This window comes from Odontomachus brunneus, unplaced genomic scaffold, assembly GCF_010583005.1.
Source record: "Odontomachus brunneus isolate Ranch 3 - 2012 unplaced genomic scaffold, Obru_v1 Obru_scaffold_134, whole genome shotgun sequence".
Taxonomy (NCBI): Eukaryota; Metazoa; Arthropoda; class Insecta; order Hymenoptera; family Formicidae; genus Odontomachus; species Odontomachus brunneus.
This window is the reverse complement of record NW_022639584.1, coordinates 304543-327357: the sequence shown is the minus strand read 5'-3', so window position 1 is coordinate 327357 and position 22815 is coordinate 304543. Positions and strand designations below refer to the sequence as shown.

The window sequence follows — 22815 nt, the reverse complement described above, 5'->3', positions numbered from 1 at the left end:
GTAGGCGACTACTTGAACGACCTTGCTTGAATCTCTAGTAAATCATAAACAACTCTTTCTGATTATAATCGGTAAGAGAGAAATATAAGAAGTGAAAGTTGAATAAAAAATTAAAAGTATATTATACTAGAAGTTCTGAAAACGCGACTTAGCATATATAAAAACGCACGTTTTATTCATAACAATAGCGACATCACAATAAGGTGCGGCAGTGATATACACACAATGGTAAATGTTTATAAAACGTTTGTCTTTTTTCGTTCTATCACTGGTAATGTCTCGCGTTCATATACATAGAGGCACTCGCAGGAGAGATTCGATGGAAATGTGACTCATTTAAATGCCACTGTAGAAGTCTTGTGGAATACAGGTTACGTTATGATCGCATCGCATCGAGACGCGATTGCGTTCAACCTGGCCTGCAAAGCTGATAACACCTCAAGTCTGAAATAAGCTGGAGAACCGATCTGGTCAATGTTGGCTGATCCTGAAACGATTTGTCACACATGATTTGTATAATTCCTGACGGTACACTTGCATTCGCGCTTTTATGTTTAACGGCAAATACTTTACATACCGTAGATTTGTCGAAGTTTTCCAGTAAGGTGGCTCTCTGCATATTATCTACACCTTCGCAAGTTGCCAAGAATGTTGGTAGGAAATGACCAAAGAACCACCCTATATTAACGGACGCCAAACTATGAATAGCCGCGGCTATTTCATCTGCCAGCAGATTGTGAGATCTACGAAAAGTAAATGCAAACGTAAATGATACGTAATTAACGATAATAACGATAATTAACGTGTGTACATCGTCGACAGTATAAATTACAATTAGTATACTCACTGTTGAAACAAAACTGTGAACAATGCCATGAGGAATCTCTCGAGAAGATGAACCTTGAAGACTGCACGCTGATAAAGCCGCCACCGTATATTTAACTGCTCGAGACTCTGTAAACTCTGTCGGAATATATTGACATCTGACTGAAGTAGAGCCTGACCGAATGCCTCCAAAATCGCTACCAATTCCTCCTTGTGCTCAACAGACTCATCCTCGTCGGGATGTCCAAGAGTTCGCAGTACAGAGGTATTGTAGAAATACTGCCATCGGTGCATAAGGATACTGAAAAGTGGTTGTGATAAGAGCTGGCTAGCTCCTAACCAAAATTAAATTATTAACATAAGAGATATTACCTATGGAAAAGTTTCAATAAGACTAATGTCGTGTCTGGATGGGCGCTCAAGTTGCTGCCGACAGCAGGCCATACCTGACCCAGACACAAACTCGTCACTGACGGTACAAATGCCTTAAATGCATTACTGGGTGCCGATACGACGAGTATCAAGATCTCCAGCAATTGATCCAACGCAGGCCCAGCAGAAATATTTTCTCTGAAGCAATATCGATGTTCTAGTTAAGACAGTTTCAAGCAAACAATCTTGTTACGCTTCATGGATTTCGTACAAACCTGGTGTAAATCTGTAGCATGCCTTGAACTGCATTCTGCATGAACTCGGGACCTAGTTGTTGTTGTAATACTGAAAATGCCGAATGTAAAAAACTAAGTAACGCTTCACATATACTCGGACATCTTATCACGTAAGGTAATAACTCCAACGTTCTATTTATGATAGATTCCAGACACGAGTGTAACATTTTCTTGATAATCGTTGACGAGGAAGCGCAGTCCTTCAGTAGTTGAATCAGCGGCAAAATCGTAATCGGAATGGTTGATTCCGAAGGCACTGGTTGTCCTTGCATACCTAAAGGTGCGGACAGGGCTAATATCATAGTACCTAGAAGAAACAATTTTCAATATTCTACAAATGGTTAGTTGCGGATGTTACACTCGCGTTATAGACGAGATTATAAAGCAAACTTACCTAGCAATCTTTGCCTCGTTACCGCATCACCAGGTGGCAATATAATTCCGTTTACCAATGCTCTGCGTAGGACTTTTATCGTGTCAGGCTTCAAATACGGATATGAGCCCATAGAAATTAAATTTCTGAAAGTCGGTTGGTCCCATAGGATGGGTTTCAAAACGGCGGTGATACTCTGGAAAAGATGAGTGGCGGAATGGATGAGATTTGACGGAGGTGGCTGATCGCAGGACGTAGTGTACGTCGTCGCCCAGATGCACGAATCGATGCAACGTTGACAGAGTGTCTCCTTAGTTTTCTCCGGTCTTCTGGCTATCAAATGACACCACGCTTGAAGAGAAGCTAAAAGCTGTGAATGTCTAATAGCGCAAATAAATAAATATTTAACGAATACCTGTATATAATTTTCTTATTATTAAGCCTAGAGACAGGTATCAGAAAGTTAAAAACTTACACTTCTATAAGATCTATTACGATAGCGGCTGGCTGAAGCGCAGCTTTATACAATTGATTATCTCTCGCAAACATACAGGCATCGAGAGTTTGTGATATAACTTCCTCAGCCAAGCCTTGATCAACATTTGTTTGATCACCTTGTAAGCACATACGGGTTACATCGATGCAAATAACCAAACAGTCGCCAAAAATTGACAAAATTGCAGCTTACCGATGAAAAGAGAATATAGCCTAGCTAGAGCTTGTGTAGTTGATGCGAGATCTCTCAGATGTGCATGCACATTCGAGGCCTCTGCATCATTTAATAAAATAACTTGACCATTCGCTAAGGCGGCACCTAATTCCCCAAAAATAATTAATCCCTCTCTCCATGAACGATACTGAAAGAAATAGCTATTATTAATATTTTCGCATAACAGACAGACAGATATTTTAAACAGAGATGCATACAAGATATATATGTTAATTAAAATTTACCAATAGTGTGAATACTGGAATAGGCGAGATGTCAGCTATTTTCGCTAGACATTCTACATTACACCGTAGAAAATGCTGCCATTCTGTTTCTTCCTGAAAATAAAAATTGTAAAGCTTGATATAGGAATAATTGTGAAGTGATCTATATTCAACTCACATTCTCATCCAAACTCTCCGTATCAAGATCCCTCAGTACTCGAGCATTGAGCTTAAAGCTCATTTTCTGCAATACTCGTTCGGCGAGAGCTAACGCTACAGCAGAATATCGTGACTGAGTGCTCTCCAAAAGCGTGGTCCATACGTCTAAACATCGCAGGTAACCGTTTACGGTGGAAGCTTGCTGGAACGTGTGATGACACAATACTTCTAATAACGTATTTATTGGAAACTTTGAACTCGATTCCATTCTCTTCAGGTGATTTGTTATAAACAATTGTAAGAACTCTGTCATTTTTTCCATGTAGCTAGAAAGAAATATCTTTTGAATGTTTTGCATGTTGAAAACGCTAAGTAGATTCTTCGCGAATGTGTTCAACGAATACCTTTCATCTATTGAATCAAGACGTTCCATCAACTGAAATAAACTAACGCCATTCTGAAATATTTCCAGCAATAAGGTGTCAGTCGCATTGGGTGAACAGAGTGGTCTATACAGGAGTTCGTTAATCGTAGTCAAAGCTTGTACAGCCATTTCTATTTGCTTGCCATTCTGTCAAAAGTGGAAAAATATTTTTCACATGCTATCATGTATATTCTGTTTATGAGAAGTCAAATCTTACCATTGCATCATGATATTTGGCACATGAAAAAATAGAGTCCAACAAGTTACTTGAGATGCTGTCTGATAGATCAATCCAACTGAATAAGTGTGCTAAAACATCAAGAGTTGCTGTGCAAACTTCACTGGTGCCTGTTGCTAATCCTTCGACGTCAAGCACAGCACGTACAGGTGCAAGAGTTTGCCCACTGGTGGGTGATGGAGGAGGTGTGACAGTACCAGAACGACTTTGCAACTTTGTGGTTTCCTTCAGAAGTACTATAATATAGTAAAAAGAATTATAGTGATCCCTGCCAGAGAAATTAATTTCCAACTGCAATATTAATTGTACCTGTAAGTGTATCCAAAGTCAGAGGCACTTGTGAGCTTAAGAGTCTGAATAACTCAGTCTTTCTATGCATCGGCAGATCTTCTCTTGGTGTAGCTAGTTCTTCTGAAGCTGTTCTCAGATAGACAAGCCCGAGTAGCCTTGTGTGTTTGTGACTTAGTAACTGTTGGATAGAAACAAGAATATTTTTATATATGGTGATACATACATATTCAATGATAGTAATGTATATGATGAGATATTCTATTAACAAACCTGTAAAATATTGGAATAAAAGTCTGGGTAAAAATGTGGCCAGTCATGTCTCGCTATATCTACTACTAATTTCACAACTTTATTCCTTACAAAAGGAGCTACACCTCTTTCCAATGATAATGTGTACAAAGTGGATCTAGTAAGGGCTCTGTCTTCCCATGGCAGAATGGGCCATCTCCTTCCAATAGTTGTCTGTAAAATGGTTTAGACCGAAAGGTTATCGAACAATATTGTATTATTACCAATGATCTCTGACTTGAATAGTTACCTCCAGGGTGGACAGAGCAAACATACTGACATAATGATTGCTTGTAGATGATAAAAAATGCAGACACGGCTTCCAAGAGTCAATCTGTGCAGTGAATTCTTGAAAACTACGTTCAATCGTACGTTTCCGTTCGTTGCTTGTCTCCGGGGAGAAAAATTCTGTCATCAATTGCTCCAGATTTTGCAGAGCAGCTGCATCGTCGTCCTGAAAATTTTACACGTATTTTTCTGTGTTTTATTCAGAAATTTTTACTTTGCGTACAACAAATTTTGCACTGTATATTCCGAAGCGATGAAACGTCAAAGCGTGGACTTATTCGGATGTCATTACAAATTAATTTCGCCGCTGATGTAACGAGGAGGATTATTCTAATTTGTTTACCATGATACCCGTTGCAGGAAGTACTATATTGTTGCAAATGCAATGTAAATATATAAAATGAATAAGAAGGTTAGACTTTCACTTATCAGACGTCATTTTAAGCCAACTGATCAGATGTCGTCTTTGAGATAAAAGTCCGTGTGCAGTTTCATGAGTGCTACGAAAAATGTCACTAGGTAGCTCGTCTGTGATTTATCTTGTTCATGGTTTTATTTTCGACCTCGCGCGCGCAAATTTCATCCAAAGAGAGAAAAATACTTAGATTCTAGTTTTGAATTTTCTTTTATCGATAAAAGTTCCTCAATATGACATAAGAATTTTCTGATCGATCGATAAAAAAAGTTCAGAATAAGGTAATGTTACTAAAATATTTGTACTAAATCGTTAACTTACTCATCTGTGACTTATCTTGTTTATGACTCTATGATTGCTACAAAACCCAAAAGCATTTCAAATTCAAACTATTTTTGCTTTCAACCGCATGATTTCTGTATAAAAAAAAAATATTCTACGATTTTTTCTGAAATTCTTTGGAGCGCTTAATGAATGCAATTATTTAATAAGACATGTAAGAGAGATATCTTGTGGGATTGAATATTTCAGGATAATTTCAGGTTAGTAACTACTGTTTCTTGATTTCTTTTTCACTTATATTTAATTTTGCCATAGTCGTAAAACTTTATCCTTTCCACCTGAGGCAACTCGTAAACCGTCGGGCGACCAGTCGACGGCGTAAACCTCGTCTGCGTGTCCAGGTAAATCCTGTTCTAACTTCTTAGTCTTCATACTCCACACTGCAAGAGAATATTACTCTTAACGTTAATGTTCTCACTGATGATTTCAATTTTATGCTAAATGCTATATTTACCTTTTAAAGTTGAATCTGAACTGCCACTGACTAGCAGACGAGAATCAGCACTCCATGCTACCGAGTAAACCGCTTGAACGTGACCCCTTAGCGAGGCGATGAATTTCCCAGTAATAGATTCCCACAATTTGATGGATTTGTCGAAGGACGCGGACGCAATCATACAGCCATTTGGCGAGAATTTGACATCATTAATGAGTTGTTGGTGACCGGTCATCCTTGCTAAAAAGTATTTTTGTGATCAATTTCTTGCAGCATTGATCGTCGTATTTTAAGGAGTTTATTCACTAGATATGTATTTTCAGATTGCCCAAGGGGCGTATTTTCAGTGGCGCATCAAAGGAGCTACTCATAAATTTACTCTTTATTGAATAAAATTACATTCTTATATATTTTTTTCACTATTCAAATAATAAATATTAATTTAAAATAAATTTCATGATATTATCTTGTCATGTCTCATTCACAAGTAAATCTATCCAAAAGTTACATTCTGATTTCTTTCTAATTTGGCACAAATGTAGAAGTACAAAAAATATTTACGTCATATTTTTTTATTTTGGCACACTTTGAGTTTCACGGGCAGTTTATAGCTTTTTAATGTTCTCACTCCTATTACCAACAAGTGCAACAAAAATGCATAAAAAATAAAATTGAATATAAGAATATAAGACACAAAAACATTTTGGTGTCAGTAAATAAACTCCTTAACAGTGCACAATTTACCAATAGATTTCTTCTCTTTCTCCGGCCTCCACAAGAACAATGTGAAGTCATCAGATCCAGACACAAGTCTCTCTTCACCTACAGATTCGTATTGATTTCTTGCATACACTAATGGATCAGAATTTGCAGTTGATCCTAGATGAAATGGACCAGTTCTAAGAACATAGTCTACATTTAGAGCTAAAGTATTTACCCAGTGAGCATGGCCTTCCAAGGTCCTACACAGCACACCCTGTAATTGAAGAAATTATTATTGAATCAATTCAGTAAGATACTGATAATTATGATTGGATGTGAGATACATACATCTTCTGCTCTCCATACTTTGATGGTTCTGTCTTGGGAAGCAGAATAAATAAGACCACTACCACCCCACTTTATGCAGGTCACACTTTTTGTATGACCTGACAAAGTACGGCAACACTGCGACCTCTTTGTATCCCAGATCCTTATGTCACAATCCTTAGATGCACTTGCTAAATATTGGCATTCAGGATTTTTATGATAGGGCTCCCAGCACAAAGATGTCACCCATTTATTATGTCCTGTCATTGCTTTTCCTATGTAACAAATATAAAATGTTTATGTAAATTAAAAAAAATATGTATATGTAAATTTATACAAGACACATTCTCTTGATAAAATATAACTTCTAAATCTTGACCTATTTGTTTGCCAGTATTTGGATCCCACAGATAAATTAATCCACTTTTACATCCAGAAACAAGCTTAGAACCACAAGGTGACCAAGAAATACATAATACCCAATGTCTATGGCCCTCACATGTGTAATGAGGCGTCTGTGTATAGATATCCCACAACCTTACTGTTGTATCACCAGAACCACTAGCTAAATGTTTGCCATCTGGTGAAAATGCAACAGATATAACAGCTTCTTTGTGTCCTATAAAAACAAGAATGTTGAGAACTTAAAGAATGTATATAAAATATTTTGCACACAAAATATTTTTCGAAAGTCCAGACATATAATAGATTATAAAATGATTGAAAACCTTCTAAAGATCCTGTACATCTTGTGACAGCTCTGACTTTGAACAATGCCTGTGGTTGGTACACAATTTCTACAATGTCCTCAAGGAAGTCAAAGTCATTCTTTAAATACTTTCCCAATGTATCTGTAACTTCCACATTATTCACATAGAACGCCAATGGCAAAGGATCCTCTTGCTGCAACACAGCGTTGCAAATCTCCTGCAGTTTATTCACAGTGGTGTCAGTGGGTAAATGTATTACGCCGCAAGGTAGAAGTTCACCAGTGTCAGATTTAAAAAGAGATGCAGCTTTCTTGACTTCGGCGTCCGTTGAAGTGGCATCGTCCTCGAATTTTCTTTTATTCATTTTGTAAAATCAATGTAAAAAGGCACTCTAGTAATTTTTTTTTCTTCTTGCTTGGTGAGTTATTCCCCGTGTCTTCAGCCTTTCCCCAGGATATTTACAGCCATTTGACACACTGTCCTCTTTCTCAGTCTTCCTGTAAATGTTTCAACCGTGCTTATTACTTCTTTTCTAGATTTATATTATTCTTATTTTCTTTAAGAAAATAATATTATATTATATTATATTATTCTTATTTTCTTTAAGAACTGAAATACGATAAATGATATTCCCCATTCTCTTCTCTGAGAATAATCAGACTCTGACAAACAGGTTATACATTTAACATAACCTAGCTTAATTAGTAGTTATCTACCACTGATATTCAGAAAACCATTAAGCCATAAGATACTTATACCGTAATAACATAATATCTCGTTTAAAGATTCGTTTTACTTTATCGATTAAAGTAACAAGGTTGTTAAAATATTTTTATATTTCACCTCACGAGAGAAAGCACGTGTTGCCTCACGAATCCGCGGATGTTAGATGTAAAAAGATCTGTTCTTTTTCGCTGCATTGCTGAACTGGTGCAATAAATTAAAGCGAGACACATATATGTTTTCTCACTTTAACTTATCGCACTAGTGCAGTAGTGCAGAGAAAAAGAACAGGCCTAAAGTGTCAAAAGTGCAACACGAACAATCTAACCTAACCTATATGTTTATTGTTTTTTTTCGAGAGGTCTCTGTCGTTTTTGCATTGACAACAGAAGTAAATATAACCTCGACGAGGTTGTTTGCATTAATTCTTAATTGTTCTTGCAATCAAACTCGATTAATACATCAAGATATTATTAGAATAAATTAGAAGTAACTTATAAAGTACCATTCTAATTTAATGAAGCATTCGGCTTAATATATTCTAATCGTGACACTCGGAACTGTGTTCTTGTCCATTTATTCAAGGAAGGAAGAAAGGAAGGAAGGAAGAAAGGAAGGAAGGAAGAAAGGAAGAAAGCCTGATATATCTTGTTATCTTGAACGATATTATTGATCGCGACAAATATGGAAAAAAAAATACAAGAGGATCCTATTCGTTGTATATTCTTCTCTGAATTTCATCATATAGCAGGACCTAAGATTACATGTCAGGTAAAAAAGAATAATATAAACTCTTAAAAAAAATGGAATATCTCAAAAGAAATTTTTTTAGAGGTTTATGTTGTCTGAGAATGCATCACTGGATGTAAATAATTAATACTTTTACACTACATCTTATGTAAATTATATCATTTTACAGGTGCCTGACAATTTTATATCCAAGGATATCTTTGATAATGTTAGTGTTTATATAATACCAAAGGCACAATTACAAAGGAGCTTTATCACAGTGTAAGTTAAAAAAGTTAGAATTTTGAAAAAGAGAAAATTGATTTTTTATAAGTTATATTCCATAACTTTTTTCTTGGTTTTTATAGAACCTTAAAGGACTATAAAATCTTAGGATTTCCTATAAAGATTGATGATAAAAAATATGCAAGAAATGCATTTTACTTCAACTTGTGCTTTGTTTGTGATGCAACAGCTCGTACTGTTCGTTATGAGCCGGTAGTTAAAAAGATGTCAGACTTTTTGGTAATGATTCTTTGATTCTTTTCTCTGATACTTCTCGTACTTCAGCAGTAATTCATATATTACAATTTTTATGTAATTGTCAGATGGCTTTGGAAATAGAGAACTGTTTTTTATCTGCCTCAGATGATAAGACCAGATTAGCAGAGATGCTTGCACAAGTCATGCAGGATTTAAATCTATATAAAATGTGTACATTAACTGGTAAGTTTCTTGCAATTGTCATATAGAATATTTATTACATGACATCTTGTATCACACTGTAATACCTTTTTTTTTAGAAGGAACAATGACTTCTCACTTAAAAGTAGTAAGATTAGCACCTGACCCCAAGCCAGTTCTCGACCATCAGGTGCCGATATTTTTGGAAGGTAGAGAAGCTTTTCACAGCGATCAATGGGATTTAACTACACAACAGGTGTTACCTTACATCGACGGCTTCAACCACGTGGCACGCATAGCGGCTGAAGCCGATGTAGAGAATAATTTAGTTAAAAGCTGTGTGCAAAATCTCGTGTAAGATATTCAATGGAAAATTGAATTATATCTAAATAATATATTTCGATACTGTGCAGCTGACTGACTCGACGTAACATCTTGCAGATATTACGGTGTTGTGACTCTGATCCCGATATTTCAATACAGCAATGTTTATGCCGCGACTCCGAAGTTGAAGCAGCTCGCGGAAGATGTCAAATTACAGGAGAGATGTATAACGTACGCTTCAAAACTACGTAAGTAGTTTTACGAACGTTATAATATTGAAAGAAAAAGCTACAATGACATCCAATCAAGAGAGTGCTTAAGGTCTAATAACAGCCTATAATATAATAGTGCCATAAATATAATAGTGCAATCATACAAGTAAAAAACTTGAAATTGTGACTTACGTAGTCACAAGTTAAATTTATTAATATTTTTTTCATAAGTATGAAAATATCTTTTTCGATACACGACGCGATACATCGGGAGACCATTTCTCCTTGTAGCCAGACAGCCTGCACATCTCAGGGATATATATCGTATGTATGCAAGCATGACTCACGGTAACAGTATGAGAGACCTGTGTCAGCGTCTCAATCCGCAAAATCTGCGAATAAACGAGAGAAGACTAGTGCAGTTCGGTCTAATCGAAGGACTCATCAGGAGAGTGTACAACGTGAGTGATTCCCACGTCGACAGCAATATCGAAACTATTCTGCTGCAACTGTATTGATCTCATTCATTCTCGCAGTATCCTGTACTCCTCTTCCCATCTTGCAACGAGGAAACGAAGAATCATGCAGTCTATAAGTACTTCACTGGTGCGTATAGCCTCGACGAAATTTGTTGCAGAACAGGTCTGTCCGCTGCGCAGATCGAAGATATCTTTGAACGCGATTCGAGCATTGTAATGTTGTGGAAGTGATCTCAAAGTAGACGATGGTCTACACAGACTCGTGAGCTGTGCATCTTGAATATTGAAAAATTCCATATCGACAAAGATTTTAGATTTTAAGATTTTTTTTACTTTAATATCATGTGTCCCTCTCTCTATATATATATATATATATATATATATATATATATATATATATATATATATGTGTGTGTATGTGTGTGTGTGTGTCAGAGTTATATAGATAATAAAATAGAAAGCATACATGACTCCTTACTTTTAAGACCAGGCTTGGATTGGTCTTTCTATTCTAAGATCGTTTCGTATAATTCATTGAATATTTTCCATCATGCGTTTCACTTCGTTGATATAAGTGTCCGGCACATTGTTTTCCCTCATCTCTTGACACTTGCGTTCCATCACGTCTTGCAACTTCTTCTTGCGCGCCTCTATTTCCGCACGGATCGCTAGACCTTCCTTGAACATTCTTTGTCGCTCGGCGATGCGTTTTCGCTCTTTTTCATTCATCTATAAGCGAGACGAGTGTTAGCATATGCGTATGAACGCGTTCAAACTTCCTTGTAGTTGTACATAGTGATTAATAATACAAACCTGCTTTAATATCTCACCACGGAGAACTAAAGCTTGCTGTTGCTTGCGCTCGAGTTTCTCCTTTTCTTTGCAAAGAGCTGCTTGTTGCATGCGTGCAATTCTCTCGAATTCCCGTTTATCTCTCTCGATCTCGATGGCTTGTATAATTCGCTTATTATTTATCTGCTCTATTCTTTCCTTTTGCAGTATCTTCTGAGCTTCTAGTCTTCTCAAGGCTTCTTCCTTTTCCTTTCGTCTCCATTCTCGCTCCACCTCTTCGCGAACCCGAGCCACGTTGATCTCGTCGATATGCGCCTGCAATTTTATTGCCGTCATTCGTTCAGCTAATGTCGCAATTTATGATTTTTTTATTAAATGTTATTCTGATGTGATAGTATCTCTCTCATGCGAATATAAATGCTATAAATTTATGCACTTTCAAGTAGAAAATTAGCAATGTTCAATTTGCATTAATTTCATAACATTATTCCTACGACAGCATATACGACTATTTAATTCCATGTTAAGCGAAAATAACGACGATAATGGAACAAACGCAAAACTCCGTAATTTCGAAATGAGAACGTATGTAGTAGATAGCGAGGCTTGACGTGGCGCTCGTGGATTCACTGACCTTTGACAATAAGCACATAATAGGTAGTTGAAACGCACGCAAGGATGTACGTAGATAAAAATTCCGTACAAAACGGCACAGAATGCGATACAATAATTTAGCGTGCAAACTATTGCATTTTTATCAGGAGAAATATTCGTGCGATATCGCGCAATGTATTTTATAGAATACACTATGTAAAAATACGTTGTTTGGTACAATTTTTGAATACAGATATATTGATATTTATAATACCTGAACGTCCTGCGTGTGCACTCTTTGCGTCGCTATTCTGGTCTTTTCTCGCTCCTTTCTTAAATTGTCCAGTCTCTGTTCTTCCGCCTTCTTAGCCTCTTTTTCTTTCTTCTGCCGAAAGTAGTCCTGTATCCTGTAGAAACAGTATTCTGTATTTCTGAAAAATCTGGTCTTTGTGGTGACATTTCCTGAATTATCTCGCAATCCTTATTTTTTCCCTCTCACGAAATATCAACTATACATATACTTTATTTTAAGTACAAACAGTGCAACTTCCCATCTTGGTTAACTTTTAGACTGCCGGGAAAGTCATTTTTGTGGCTTTGCACAAATCTAAAAATTCTGCGTCATGTGTATGTTACTTATACAGAAAAATTTTTGAGAAAAAAAAACTTTTAATGAAAAAATGCCGGCAGCCTAAAGATTAAAAGATTTGATAGAATTACACAAGGACAAAACAAACTTATTTCACCTCAAGTCTATAATTCTATTCTCCTCTTGCTCCATAGCTTTGTAATGTCTCATTTGTTCGTACACTTCCGTGAGTTCTTGCCGTACCCTGGCATTCTCAGCCTCCTTCTTGCGCTGCTTTTCGTTCTCGTCTTGCTGCCATGCGATGTTATTCAAATTAATGAGCCGACTCTCTTCTTGCTTCTTCTCGAGCCCGAGGATTCGCTGCTGCTCGTTCTCCTCGATCTGCTCCTTCAGGAACTTCGCGAATTGCAGCCTCTTGGCCACATCTTCTTGTTCCTTCCGCAATTCTTCCTTCACTGCCCATCTTCTCTCGTCCTCCATCATATTGTTCAGTCGTTTTTCTTCCTCGAGAATTTCTCGTTCTATCAGTTTCTTCTCCGCGATCTACGCATAAATGAGACAGCTGACTGTACGAAAGTCAGGTTTTGCAAAAATCATAAAATTCAACCTAGATTGACGTTCACCTGAGCGTCGCGGATTGCTCGGCATTTGGTTTCCAGGATAAACCGATTGCACTTCTGTATCTCCTCTTCTTGCTCGAGTCGCATGTTTTGCGCTCGGTCGAGGATATGCATTGTTCTCTGTCTCGCTTCCTCTTCGATCTCTCTCGTTTTCGGATCCTTGTCGCAACTCTTCTTCAAGTCCATTTGGCGCATTGCTTCACTGCGCTCCATGCTCTCCTTTATTAGTCTTTCTTTTTCCTTCTCTGCGGCCTCCGCGGCCGCTTGTCTCTCCTCCTTCGTGACCACACGATTGCGTTCCTTCAGAAGCTCGTATTCTTCCTTCGTCATAATTTTCGGATAAACCATCGGTTTCTTTGAAGGTATCAGATACTTTCTCGCGCCACTTTTGTCCCTTATCTTGCCAATCTGTTAAATTGATAATCATTTACCTTTATTTCACTTTCAACTAAATCTCAATAGATATTGTAACATTTTTCTTCAACGTTTAATGTAATCGTAATTAACGAGTGCGCACAAAGAAAAAAAACATTCTTGTTATAAAAATACCTTTATATTTGATATGCAAATTATGTATATATGAAATAATATTTTATTTATAGACATATGGAAAGTAACAACAATGAAGGCCTGCTGCACAGAGTAAAAACAGAAACTATTGTCAAGATAAAACTTTTATTATCCTTAAAATTAAGAAAAAGCAAAGTTATATAAACTTTCTTGAGAAAGAAAGTTAGAAGAATTTTTTTTTTTTTAGAAGGATTTTACAAACATTCTAAACTGAGACAAAACCGAGACTAAACCGGGGTAGTTTGGCCGAGTACGGGACAAATCGGTATCCTTAATGAATATTAATTGTTTTTTTGTGCGAGAAAATTTTTTCGTCGTATAACATCCCGCTTTGTAATCGATTACCTCTTTTCCCTCGTACGCGCTAGACCTTCTCAAGTGAATCGGTCTGCCTCCGAGTGTATGATCGCAGACTGGCGGCGGATGGATCGTGTACACACCCGCCGGAAACTTGGAATCGCCACGGTATTCAAAGTTACCAGACTTCGTTTTGCGTACCATGGTCTTCGACATGATTGCATATCACGACGGCGATAGAACCGTCTTCTCCGGAAGACGAAGTGTCACCCGAACACCAGCTGCGCTTCGCGTGCGAGCCGATCCTTCATCGAAATGCTGTCGTCTTTCGTGTGCAATTATAAGTACACACGTAAATGAGACCTTTTACGTAGATGAGATCTTTTACTTAAAAAATAAAAAGAAGGAAGTTTGAAAAATGAAGACGCGTCTCAAGATAAACGGAAGATCGTAGCGGAAGAAGAAGAGAAAAATGACGATGATGGTGATTCGTTGATACAGCCGGGAAGACGAGGGAAGCCAAAGTAACCTGATAACAGCGGCCGCAACGAGGTACTACTGTTTGCCGTTTGGTAACTGTTTGCCGATGAGCAACCGTTCCTTTGTTTGTTCGATAGGAATTATGTCAGCGAGGATACAGGTGGCTGATCGTATTACGAGGTTCATGTTTCGCGTTACTGCGAATCGACGGAGCCAGCAAGCCAGCATTGCAACACTTCTGAAAGCGAACATTTTATTATTGTTGCAATCTTCCACAGTAATGTTGCAGCGACACTTCACAATTTATTTGTAACGCTGAAACATTACCACAATGTTGTTGCAATTTTACTGTATTGTATGGGATTGTTCATCCGAGCCAGATCGTAACCCAGTAAGCAAGAAATCATTAATACAACGTTACTACAATAATATATTCAAGAACCTGTAATATTGTGTTTAAAGAATCTCAAATATGTAGTGTTTAATATTGTATCGAACATCATTATGAACATACTTTGACCGCGATTGGGAAGTTTCAATAATGTTGAAATAGAGTTGCTATAACGTTTTAATCGTCAGAAATATTTTTAAGATGTTGCATTGATCTAAAATAAATGTTAAAGTAACATTTGAAAAATATATTTTTTGTAATGTTTTTAAAACGTTTAAACAACATTCAGAAAAATCATATCGCAAAATAACATGTGAAAAATATAAATGCAATATTATTAAAAAATGTCCAAACAATGCACATGAAGTCAACGTTTCTAAACGTTAATTTAATGTTTCTTACTTTCTGGGAAGATACATACATTTCTCCACCATTATGATCGTGGATGAACTTTGTGATGAAAAAGAAAAGAGAACATACACATAACGTACTGACCGCCTCAGCTTGCAACGATGATTGTAAAGATGATTTGCGTGATACGTACGAGAGACAAGGAAAGCGAAGGGAATTTCGTAGTAGCAACAGGAAATTACACTTATCAATACGCATATGCATTTGCGCACGCCTATCGCGTGAGCAAAATTAAGTGGAAAAGCTACAACGACAGCCGGTATCGTGCTGATAAAGGAAGACATAACTCGCGCCACTGACACGCACCTGTTTTTTTTTCAAGGGAAAAATAGAAGCAATCGATCAACGATTGCTACTGGCGGATAGGAGCAACGCACTTTGTGCATTCGTATTCCCACGTGTGTCTCTGCATAAATATTTGATGTTATAGCACGCAGGGTTGCGAAAAATTTATTATATTTTTAATTAACTATATTGCGTTTCATTGATCAATATGAGCCAATTCAATTGGAGACCGTTTAACTTAGACGATTGAGCTTAGAATAAATTTATTTAAAGACTGCTTAACTGACGATTAGTATGAGCAAATTCAATCGTTCGGTGACGATTGATATTACCAGCCTCCCTCAACGAGAGTCCTACTTAGCTTACTTCTTAGTAATCGGCATCAATGGCTGCGTTCAGCAGAGAAAGCTGCTTTGCAACTGTTGTAAAATTCGATGAATCTGATTGGTACATGCTCTTCGATTCAACCAAAATTAAGAACATACCCCAATCAGACTCACGAATTTTACAACAGTTGCAAAGCAGCTTCCTCTGTTGAACGCAGTCAATGATATCAATACATTAATCCACAATGCTCTGAATATGTATATTATCCACAAAATCAATTGTAACCTTAAATAATCGAAAACTCTTTGATTGAATCGATTGAATTTATTCTTATCAATCGTCAATTACAGTCTTCAATTAAATTTGCTCACATAAATCCTTAATTAAATAATCTTTAATTAATTTGCCAAGTTCAATTATTAATTGAACGATCTTTGATTCCTTTTGCTCAAATCAATCGTCAGTTAGTCGAATTGAAACATATTTATTCAAATCAACTATTAAAATGGGAAAAATACAATTGATATTTTCACAACTCTGGTCTTACACGACGGAATCAAACTTAAATGTTTATATATATTTTTGTTAAAATCGCTGCGTTGCACTCCAATTTCATTCATCGTCCGCGCAACAGTCTCACCCCTGCAGTTGAACTTCCCTACCGTCAGTTGCCATGAGAACGTAATTTATGCTCCGCCCAAAACGAGAAAAAAAGAGACTCGAACAGTATATGTTCTATTCTTTCCATGTGTAATTTATTTCTCGTTGAAGTGATTCGTCGTATTCTTAATTCTTCATGTCATCATCATTAGCATTCTCTTCTCCTTCCATTATCGTGCGTAGATCACACAAACTATCTAATAGTCTCGGAAATGGTTTGTTAGTATAAGTAATAATTATCCAGTCGATAAAATATAATATAGAGGTTTTGTACAAATGGTTAAAAGTTGTAACAGCAATTTAAGACTAAAGAAAATCGATGGTGTATGTATGTAGAAACACGCTCTATGTGCGCGAGTTAAATTTAGCTCAAGACTCTTTGACAAAGAAAAGACAAGAAGAGAAAAGAAGCATCTGGAGTAACTCAAAAAAAGGATTGAATTGTATGGAGTTATTATATGTTATTACGCAAAATATATGAGATAAGGTTCATTAAATGTGGCGATTAAATGTGACTTGTTTCATTGCTATTTTGAATCGTACAAAATGTACTGATTCAAGTAACTTATCTTTGTTTACTGTTGTTATGTAATCTCATTTTAAGATTTACATGTCAGAAATAAAGATATTTTTAAAACAAGAATGTTCTTTTTTCCGTACGATAATGACCTTTTCTAAAATTTGTCACGAGTATACTTTAAGACTATCAAAAAAATATTTTTGCTAAAGATAAGCATTACTTAAAAGAAGGGAAGTAAATTCAATAATTACTTTTCTTAGGATAATACTTTTCTGTGTGTACTTTTCGATTTTTTTGCGCCTAAATATAGAATTAATAAATTATTTATTTATTTCTGTATTCACCATGCAAATTGCACCATACGGTGCGTATTCTATTGTCCACGATGTAATCATAAAATGATGAATTCATTAGTCGGGGTTCGCCGTCGTCGTTGCCATTGCCATCGTCGCCACCGTCGCTGCCACCGTCGCTGCCGTCGTTGTCGTTGATCCAGGAGGGCTAATGACGACAGCACCCCACGGTAACGACCTCAGACTACCACGTGGCGCTGTTATGTGCCTCGGGACATCAGAATCGCATGCTGCACATCAGCTTCGGCGCATCGGCCGCGTCCCGTCCCTAGACGTCCCTGAAATCGCATAACAAATCAGACCAGGAGACAAGTTAAAGTGCTACGACAAATCATCGATGACGCGCGTTTCGCTACCCGAACAATGACGAGATCATCGTCGATGAACAGAACCGTTGAAATTCACGTTAAACCCCGTTGCTTAAACTTATGAGAATATTTGAAGTTTACCGATTCGGGAACGGTGTCTCCGTTGAAAATGAAACGTAAATGAAAAGTGAACGTGATCAAGAGTGAAAATGAAGAAGCAAACACTCATCGAGCCGGAAGTGAACTTTACGACGTGCGGTCAGACTAGTAAACGTGAAAGTAGATATTGACGAAGCCGTGAAGCATCTGAATGGGTGCGCAACTTCGCCAACGTTGCTTTGCCGCGGCGACGTCGGAGTGTATACCACTGCGTATCGCAACTCTGCTACTCCAAGGATATCGTGTATGCAAAGAAAGATGGGCTAACTTACGTTATCAGAGATGATCGGAACTAGAAGTAATGGGCTGATCCAGACCAGGTGAGTGCTGTTTTTTTACAGCTGAGCTCCGCTTAGCCTACATTTAATGATTATTTTTGGTGCTGATAGAGCCTTGGCGTCGAACTGAACATATTCAACCTTGAATTTCTTTTTCGATGGCCAATCTTTGGTGAATAATCACCCAACGCACACTGATGTCATCTTCGAAGCACGCGTCTTCAATCTGTTTGACATAAATTTTACAATCGGTTTACGGTCTAATTATACTTAAACGAACAGATGACTTGCGTTAAGGAGATGTATCCTGTTTGCCTTCATCGCGTTTGGCACCTGTCGGCGCGTATCGCGAGAATCTAAAAGACACCGACTGTGAAATCGCGGAGTCACTCTGCGACGTCAATCAGCTCTCCGTGTTTTTGTTCAATCGATAATCCGCTTCTATAAGTATATACGCATAATAAGCGCGGATAGATCGCCGCAGGAGAACTGCGAAGAGAGCCAATCGCGGAACAAGGATTTTTTTCTTTTCGCAACCGGCCGCTGATCTCCGACGGATTTCGTCGATATTCACGAAGAAGGATGTCGATGACCCTTATATAGACCGGACATAGATGCTATTGCAACGAGGCGAAGGCACACGTTTGCTGTAAAGATCTATCTATAGCATTCATCGGCCACATCGCCGCACACACGCGTATTGCTAGCGTTCTCACAACAAAGGAGAAACTCAGAAACGATCGCTGTCTCCCCGCTCTCTGTATATTATCAGCCGATTAAATTTAACATATTCAATAACGCGCCATTCCCGAGTTCATTTAAACACGTTGATACATTTTTTTTATCGTGAGCAAACGCGGAGTAGAACAGCGAATTAATAGCGATATAGATGCCGCCGATAAGTATTTCTGTGAGTATTTTTTCACGGGAAACTCCGTGAGGCATTGAGGACTAGCGAGACCTTCTTCTTCGGTAAATGTATTACGATCGCTACAAAATAATACTCAGAGAAACGACGCTACTCTCTCGCTGCGGCAAGTGGTAGTACAAGGTTATACGAACGTATACTAACGGGAACTTATATAACGCAGAACTACAAAGAGGATACCCGTAAGTAGACCTGTAAATTATGAAAGAACTTCTCTCTCTTCGAAAGGGTTCGCTGGCTTATGCTGGCGTCGCACTAACATTATCCAAAGGGTGTATGAAGCATTTATCCCCCTCGTATCGACAAGACACTCAAAGTTCCCCGGCGCGATGCTCAACAGAGAAGGGGGATAGAAAAAGAGATGGACAGAGAAAGAGAGAGAGAGAGAGAGGGAGAGAGGGGGGAGAAAGGAGAGGGAGGGGAGAAAGGAGAGGGAGAACACGTATGAAATTTCATTTTTCGAGATATCGTGACAAACAAATTTCTGAACGAATGCCTTTAGGAGACAACACGAGCGAGTTTTATTCGCACTTATGAGGCTTGTCGATAAATAAACAAGAGCGAGAGAGCGAGAGAGAGCATCTTATAAAAACAACAGATCTCTCAATATCGATACTCCGTGGATGACGTTTGCTTTTCATAATAAAATTAACGTCTGAGTGCAAAGTTTAATTTACAACCTGAATTGATCGCGAACGTACGTATTATGTCGATGCTTTCAGTAAAAAATTAATTAAAAAAAAAGACGGCTATTATGATGTTGACCGGTTGCTTTATCGTACTTATCATTAATCCTTGAGCGAGCGTGCAACTGCATACGGCTACAGATAAGTGAAGCATTACCAGCTCCAATGCATACAACGTTGCTTAACGAGTTCCACCATCGAGACATTTAGATATTGAGCGTTTGATATATACGACGTTTCTAGGTCTCGCAAAGTTGCATAAAAGAGTATTCAGAGTAGTTCCAACTATTCGTATCAACAGTACCAAGCTGGACTGTGATAAGATAAAAGTACCAATACCCGGGCACGTATATGATTCTGGACATTCTTATATCGTTTTAGTCTTTAAATGCGAATATTTAAACTTTCAACGCAAAATATATACATATTAATATTATATGCAGAATGTCTGAATTATTGATATTTCCGTTGTGTGTAGATAGAATTCACCAAATTGAACACAAAATTCCTTTACCATTTCGCAAGCAACTACGTAAGAGTGGTTATTAATTAAAACATATTGATGAATGATCACGCGCGATATGGTGAGGTGAGATGAGCTGCGATAACGATGTCTGTTGTCATGTGTTTATGCATTAGATCAAACTGACCAACAAAGTACTCTACCACTTTACAAATAATTACATAGATTTTTAGATATTAATTAAAAAAAAATTGATATATATGATTGTACGCAATAATGTGAATAACTTAGAATGAATAACTTAGAATTTTACGTGATCGCGAAATGATAGAAGGATGTTGTATTCAGTTTGATAAGTTCTATCTGCTTATAGCCAATGCGTCATAAACTATCAGACCTTGTATAATAATGTTATATAATAATAAAATCATATTGTATGGAATATAATAATATATATAAATGTACATATAAATATACATATATATTCGATGTTAAAAGCTCAAATATTTATATTTAAAGGCCGGAGAAATAAGAATGTCTAGGATACTCCGGAAAATTGCGACTTTTACCTTTTACTTCCTGTCCGAATAATCGTGTCAATTTTGTTCCTCCAAGACCCGACATCGCAAATGTATGACGGAGAGACTTGGAGAAGGGAAACAACCGGCGACACATCGACACATTAATCGACTCCTTGCATGTGTTCCCTTCTCCAAACGTCCTTCCGGCTCCCGTCACCACCTGCGCTAGAGGATGCGCGTCCTGAGCGGCCAATTGAAATACGCCTGCCGTGTCGAAGGGCTCGTGAAAAGGTCGCAGTCACGCGTATGGTGTTAAATAGAGGGGGAAGCCGCACGCGCGCGACTCTATCACACCGCTGAAGCTCGCGCTCCTTCGCGCGTGACAGTCTACGACGGGCTCAATGACACGTGGATATACATCGTGAACGTTGTCTTCGGGTGATATCGAGCGCGAAGAATGAAGTGTGACCCCGGCACGTCGGAAGACCAGTGGTCTCAGCGCACACAGAATGCCTGATAAGAAAGAAATATGAGGCGTGAAGAAAATGTGCTTCGCCCAAACTACTCGTACTCTTCGTCGCCCGATGATGGTAGTGACACGTGATACTCGTCGCAGTGCGGCAAGATTCGCCTGAGTGTTCGTGCAGACTTGGCAGTGTGAAATACCATCAGCCACTGTTGCTTTACGGGGTGTTTTACGGAGTGGAAGCTGAAATGAAATTATTGTAAGTAGAAGAGAGATATGAAAAAGAAAACGTGATATTTTGTGAAAGAAATAAAAATAGAATAGTTGTAATAAGAGAAGAAAAGAAGAAACGGAAGATGCAAGATTTGAGTTTGTCGGTGCCAATGATCGAAAGCAACAATATAGGAAGTGATAAACGAAGAGTTGTTACCTTCTACTCGCGAGCAAGAAAAGACACAACGCACACAATTACGATACAGTTTAATACATATGAAACTGACATTGGCGCGAATACCATGTGAGATAAATTGAATTAATGATGGTTGAACATGATTTCAAAACGTTATCTACAATTTTTCACAGTGCTTTATTGCGTTGTATTATTGCACGTTTACTTCACCGTTGTAATATTTACTTAGCTGCTGGACATGCTGATGCGAGGGTAATTTGCATTCGTACTTCTTTTGTTATTGAAATTAATACAATCAACATGACATCAGTAAAATATGCCGACGAAGTCTCATGGCTAGTAATACATGAAAAACGTGCTTGCAAACTTAAACAAATTTTAATATATTTTTTATAAAAAAAAGAACAAATAACGCGCGTGATAATCGAGAATATACATACACAGTGATGTGACTGCCTTATCGGATTAAATATTGTTAAAATATTCTTCGAAAATATATGTACATGTGTCCAGTAGTGAGTTACTGACGAAAGGTCGATAATTTCGTAATCTAAACTGTGAGCACTTAAGCCCACTTGTTGTCGGTTGTTCCGCTTAAGCGTTGATACTGTTTTGTCGTGATATTTAACAATTACATTCGTGGTTGGGTTTGAATATTAAGTTGATCTAATTGCATTTTAGATACACGTCGCGCACATGTTGCAATGATAAAAGTTTTCATCACGAGCGTCTCTTTTTCTATTTTTCAATTGCCTCGAGGGGGAATCGCTCCCTTCGCTTTAAAGTTCTTCAGTGCGGTCGTAAATTTCCGTGCAAGTAAAAAAAGAAAAATGCACATATGTCTGACGAAAGAAAGAGACAGGGAGAGACAGAGAAAGGGAGGAAGAGAAGGGGGGAGAGAGAGAGAGAGAGAGAGAGAGGTAAGGGAGACGTGCATCGCGTGCGAAACGTAATTTCTACCTTTTTCGTGTGTTCTGCACACTATGTGGTAGACAGTCAATGGACAATGCGTACGAACGATCGATAAGAATCGATGGGAAGAGCCTTCTAACGAAAAAAAGAAAAAAAACACCGCAGAACGGTTAACATGTAGCGCACGAAGCTTTGCAATTATTGGCTTCCCTTTCGCGAGCACGTT

At 37.8% G+C, this 22815-nt stretch overlaps 6 protein-coding genes across 14 annotated transcripts in view; 3 read left to right on the top strand and 3 right to left on the bottom strand.

Annotated features, from left to right (window-relative positions):
* Positions 1 to 148: 148 nt before the first annotated feature.
* Positions 149 to 5001, bottom strand: LOC116850144 (exportin-6-B). The gene is made up of 16 exons (XM_032828090.1): positions 4831 to 5001; positions 4450 to 4653; positions 4182 to 4373; positions 3930 to 4089; positions 3600 to 3856; positions 3363 to 3529; positions 2978 to 3284; positions 2821 to 2913; positions 2555 to 2723; positions 2342 to 2480; positions 1888 to 2246; positions 1473 to 1800; positions 1198 to 1395; positions 848 to 1126; positions 578 to 743; positions 149 to 487 (listed from the first exon to the last, which is right to left on the bottom strand). Exons 1-16 carry the CDS (start codon positions 4831 to 4833, stop codon positions 410 to 412), a joined length of 3099 nt encoding a protein of 1032 aa, XP_032683981.1. The 5' UTR covers positions 4834 to 5001; the 3' UTR covers positions 149 to 409.
* A 465-nt stretch (positions 5002 to 5466) lies between these two features.
* On the bottom strand, positions 5467 to 8468 carry LOC116850154 (notchless protein homolog 1). The gene is made up of 7 exons (XM_032828105.1): positions 8263 to 8468; positions 7438 to 7916; positions 7089 to 7328; positions 6731 to 6984; positions 6425 to 6656; positions 5699 to 5920; positions 5467 to 5624 (listed from the first exon to the last, which is right to left on the bottom strand). The coding sequence occupies exons 2-7, from the start codon at positions 7781 to 7783 to the stop codon at positions 5485 to 5487; spliced, it is 1434 nt and encodes a 477-aa protein (XP_032683996.1). The 5' UTR covers positions 7784 to 7916; positions 8263 to 8468; the 3' UTR covers positions 5467 to 5484.
* Positions 8430 to 11056, top strand: LOC116850156 (GATOR complex protein NPRL2). Of its 2 annotated transcripts, XM_032828110.1 has the most exons (9): positions 8430 to 8533; positions 8728 to 8913; positions 9062 to 9153; positions 9240 to 9396; positions 9480 to 9597; positions 9675 to 9909; positions 9997 to 10127; positions 10383 to 10552; positions 10628 to 10801. In XM_032828110.1, exons 2-9 carry the CDS (start codon positions 8827 to 8829, stop codon positions 10799 to 10801), a joined length of 1164 nt encoding a protein of 387 aa, XP_032684001.1. In that variant the 5' UTR covers positions 8430 to 8533; positions 8728 to 8826. The 2 variants fall into 2 exon arrangements, with proteins under 2 accessions (XP_032684001.1, XP_032684000.1); XM_032828109.1 differs by having other exon boundaries at positions 8461 to 8913; positions 10628 to 11056.
* Positions 11057 to 11067: 11 nt separating this feature from the next.
* LOC116850151 (cilia- and flagella-associated protein 45) lies at positions 11068 to 14283 on the bottom strand. The gene is made up of 6 exons (XM_032828100.1): positions 14081 to 14283; positions 13169 to 13573; positions 12703 to 13088; positions 12231 to 12363; positions 11384 to 11677; positions 11068 to 11299 (listed from the first exon to the last, which is right to left on the bottom strand). Exons 1-6 carry the CDS (start codon positions 14246 to 14248, stop codon positions 11102 to 11104), a joined length of 1584 nt encoding a protein of 527 aa, XP_032683991.1. The 5' UTR covers positions 14249 to 14283; the 3' UTR covers positions 11068 to 11101.
* A 3815-nt stretch (positions 14284 to 18098) lies between these two features.
* LOC116850143 overlaps positions 18099 to 22815 on the top strand; it is an 11504-nt gene continuing 6787 nt past the window's right edge. For 2 of the 5 annotated variants that reach the window (XM_032828086.1, XM_032828084.1), the window contains exon 1: positions 21790 to 21929. The gene's annotated coding sequence lies outside the window, so the exon portion shown is untranslated. Of the gene's footprint in view, positions 18247 to 21392; positions 21528 to 21789; positions 21930 to 22815 lie in introns of those variants that run through there. The other 3 variants (XM_032828087.1, XM_032828085.1, XM_032828088.1) reach the window with 3 other exon arrangements.
* LOC116850146 (G protein-coupled receptor kinase 1) overlaps positions 21928 to 22815 on the top strand; it is a 50892-nt gene continuing 50004 nt past the window's right edge. For all 4 annotated transcript variants that reach the window (XR_004379264.1, XR_004379265.1, XR_004379266.1 and 1 more), the window contains exon 1: positions 21928 to 22597. The gene's annotated coding sequence lies outside the window, so the exon portion shown is untranslated. The remainder of the gene's footprint in view (positions 22598 to 22815) is intronic.

Bases quoted from the DNA above. Each gene is read 5' to 3' on its own strand.
- LOC116850144 (XM_032828090.1), bottom strand. The intron at 2,481-2,554 runs GTAAGCTGCAAT...TGTGCTTACAAG, and splicing joins GCTATATTCTCTTTTCATCG to GTGATCAAACAAATGTTGAT. The intron at 488-577 runs GTATGTAAAGTA...AAATCGTTTCAG, and splicing joins AAAACTTCGACAAATCTACG to GATCAGCCAACATTGACCAG.
- LOC116850154 (XM_032828105.1), bottom strand. From the start codon at position 7,783: ATGAATAAAAGAAAATTCGAGGACGATGCCACTTCAACGGACGCCGAA. The intron at 6,985-7,088 runs GTCAAGATTTAG...TTTGTTACATAG, and splicing joins AAATACTGGCAAACAAATAG to GAAAAGCAATGACAGGACAT. The intron at 5,921-6,424 runs GTAAATTGTGCA...AATACTTTTTAG, and splicing joins GAAAGAGAAGAAATCTATTG to CAAGGATGACCGGTCACCAA.
- LOC116850156 (XM_032828109.1), top strand. From the start codon at position 8,827: ATGGAAAAAAAAATACAAGAGGATCCTATTCGTTGTATATTCTTCTCT. The intron at 8,914-9,061 runs GTAAAAAAGAAT...ATCATTTTACAG, and splicing joins GACCTAAGATTACATGTCAG to GTGCCTGACAATTTTATATC. The intron at 10,553-10,627 runs GTGAGTGATTCC...TCATTCTCGCAG, and splicing joins TCATCAGGAGAGTGTACAAC to TATCCTGTACTCCTCTTCCC.
- LOC116850151 (XM_032828100.1), bottom strand. From the start codon at position 14,248: ATGTCGAAGACCATGGTACGCAAAACGAAGTCTGGTAACTTTGAATAC. The intron at 12,364-12,702 runs GTGAAATAAGTT...CTGTTTCTACAG, and splicing joins AATAGAATTATAGACTTGAG to GATACAGGACTACTTTCGGC. The intron at 11,300-11,383 runs GTTTGTATTATT...TCTCGCTTATAG, and splicing joins GTGGTGAGATATTAAAGCAG to ATGAATGAAAAAGAGCGAAA.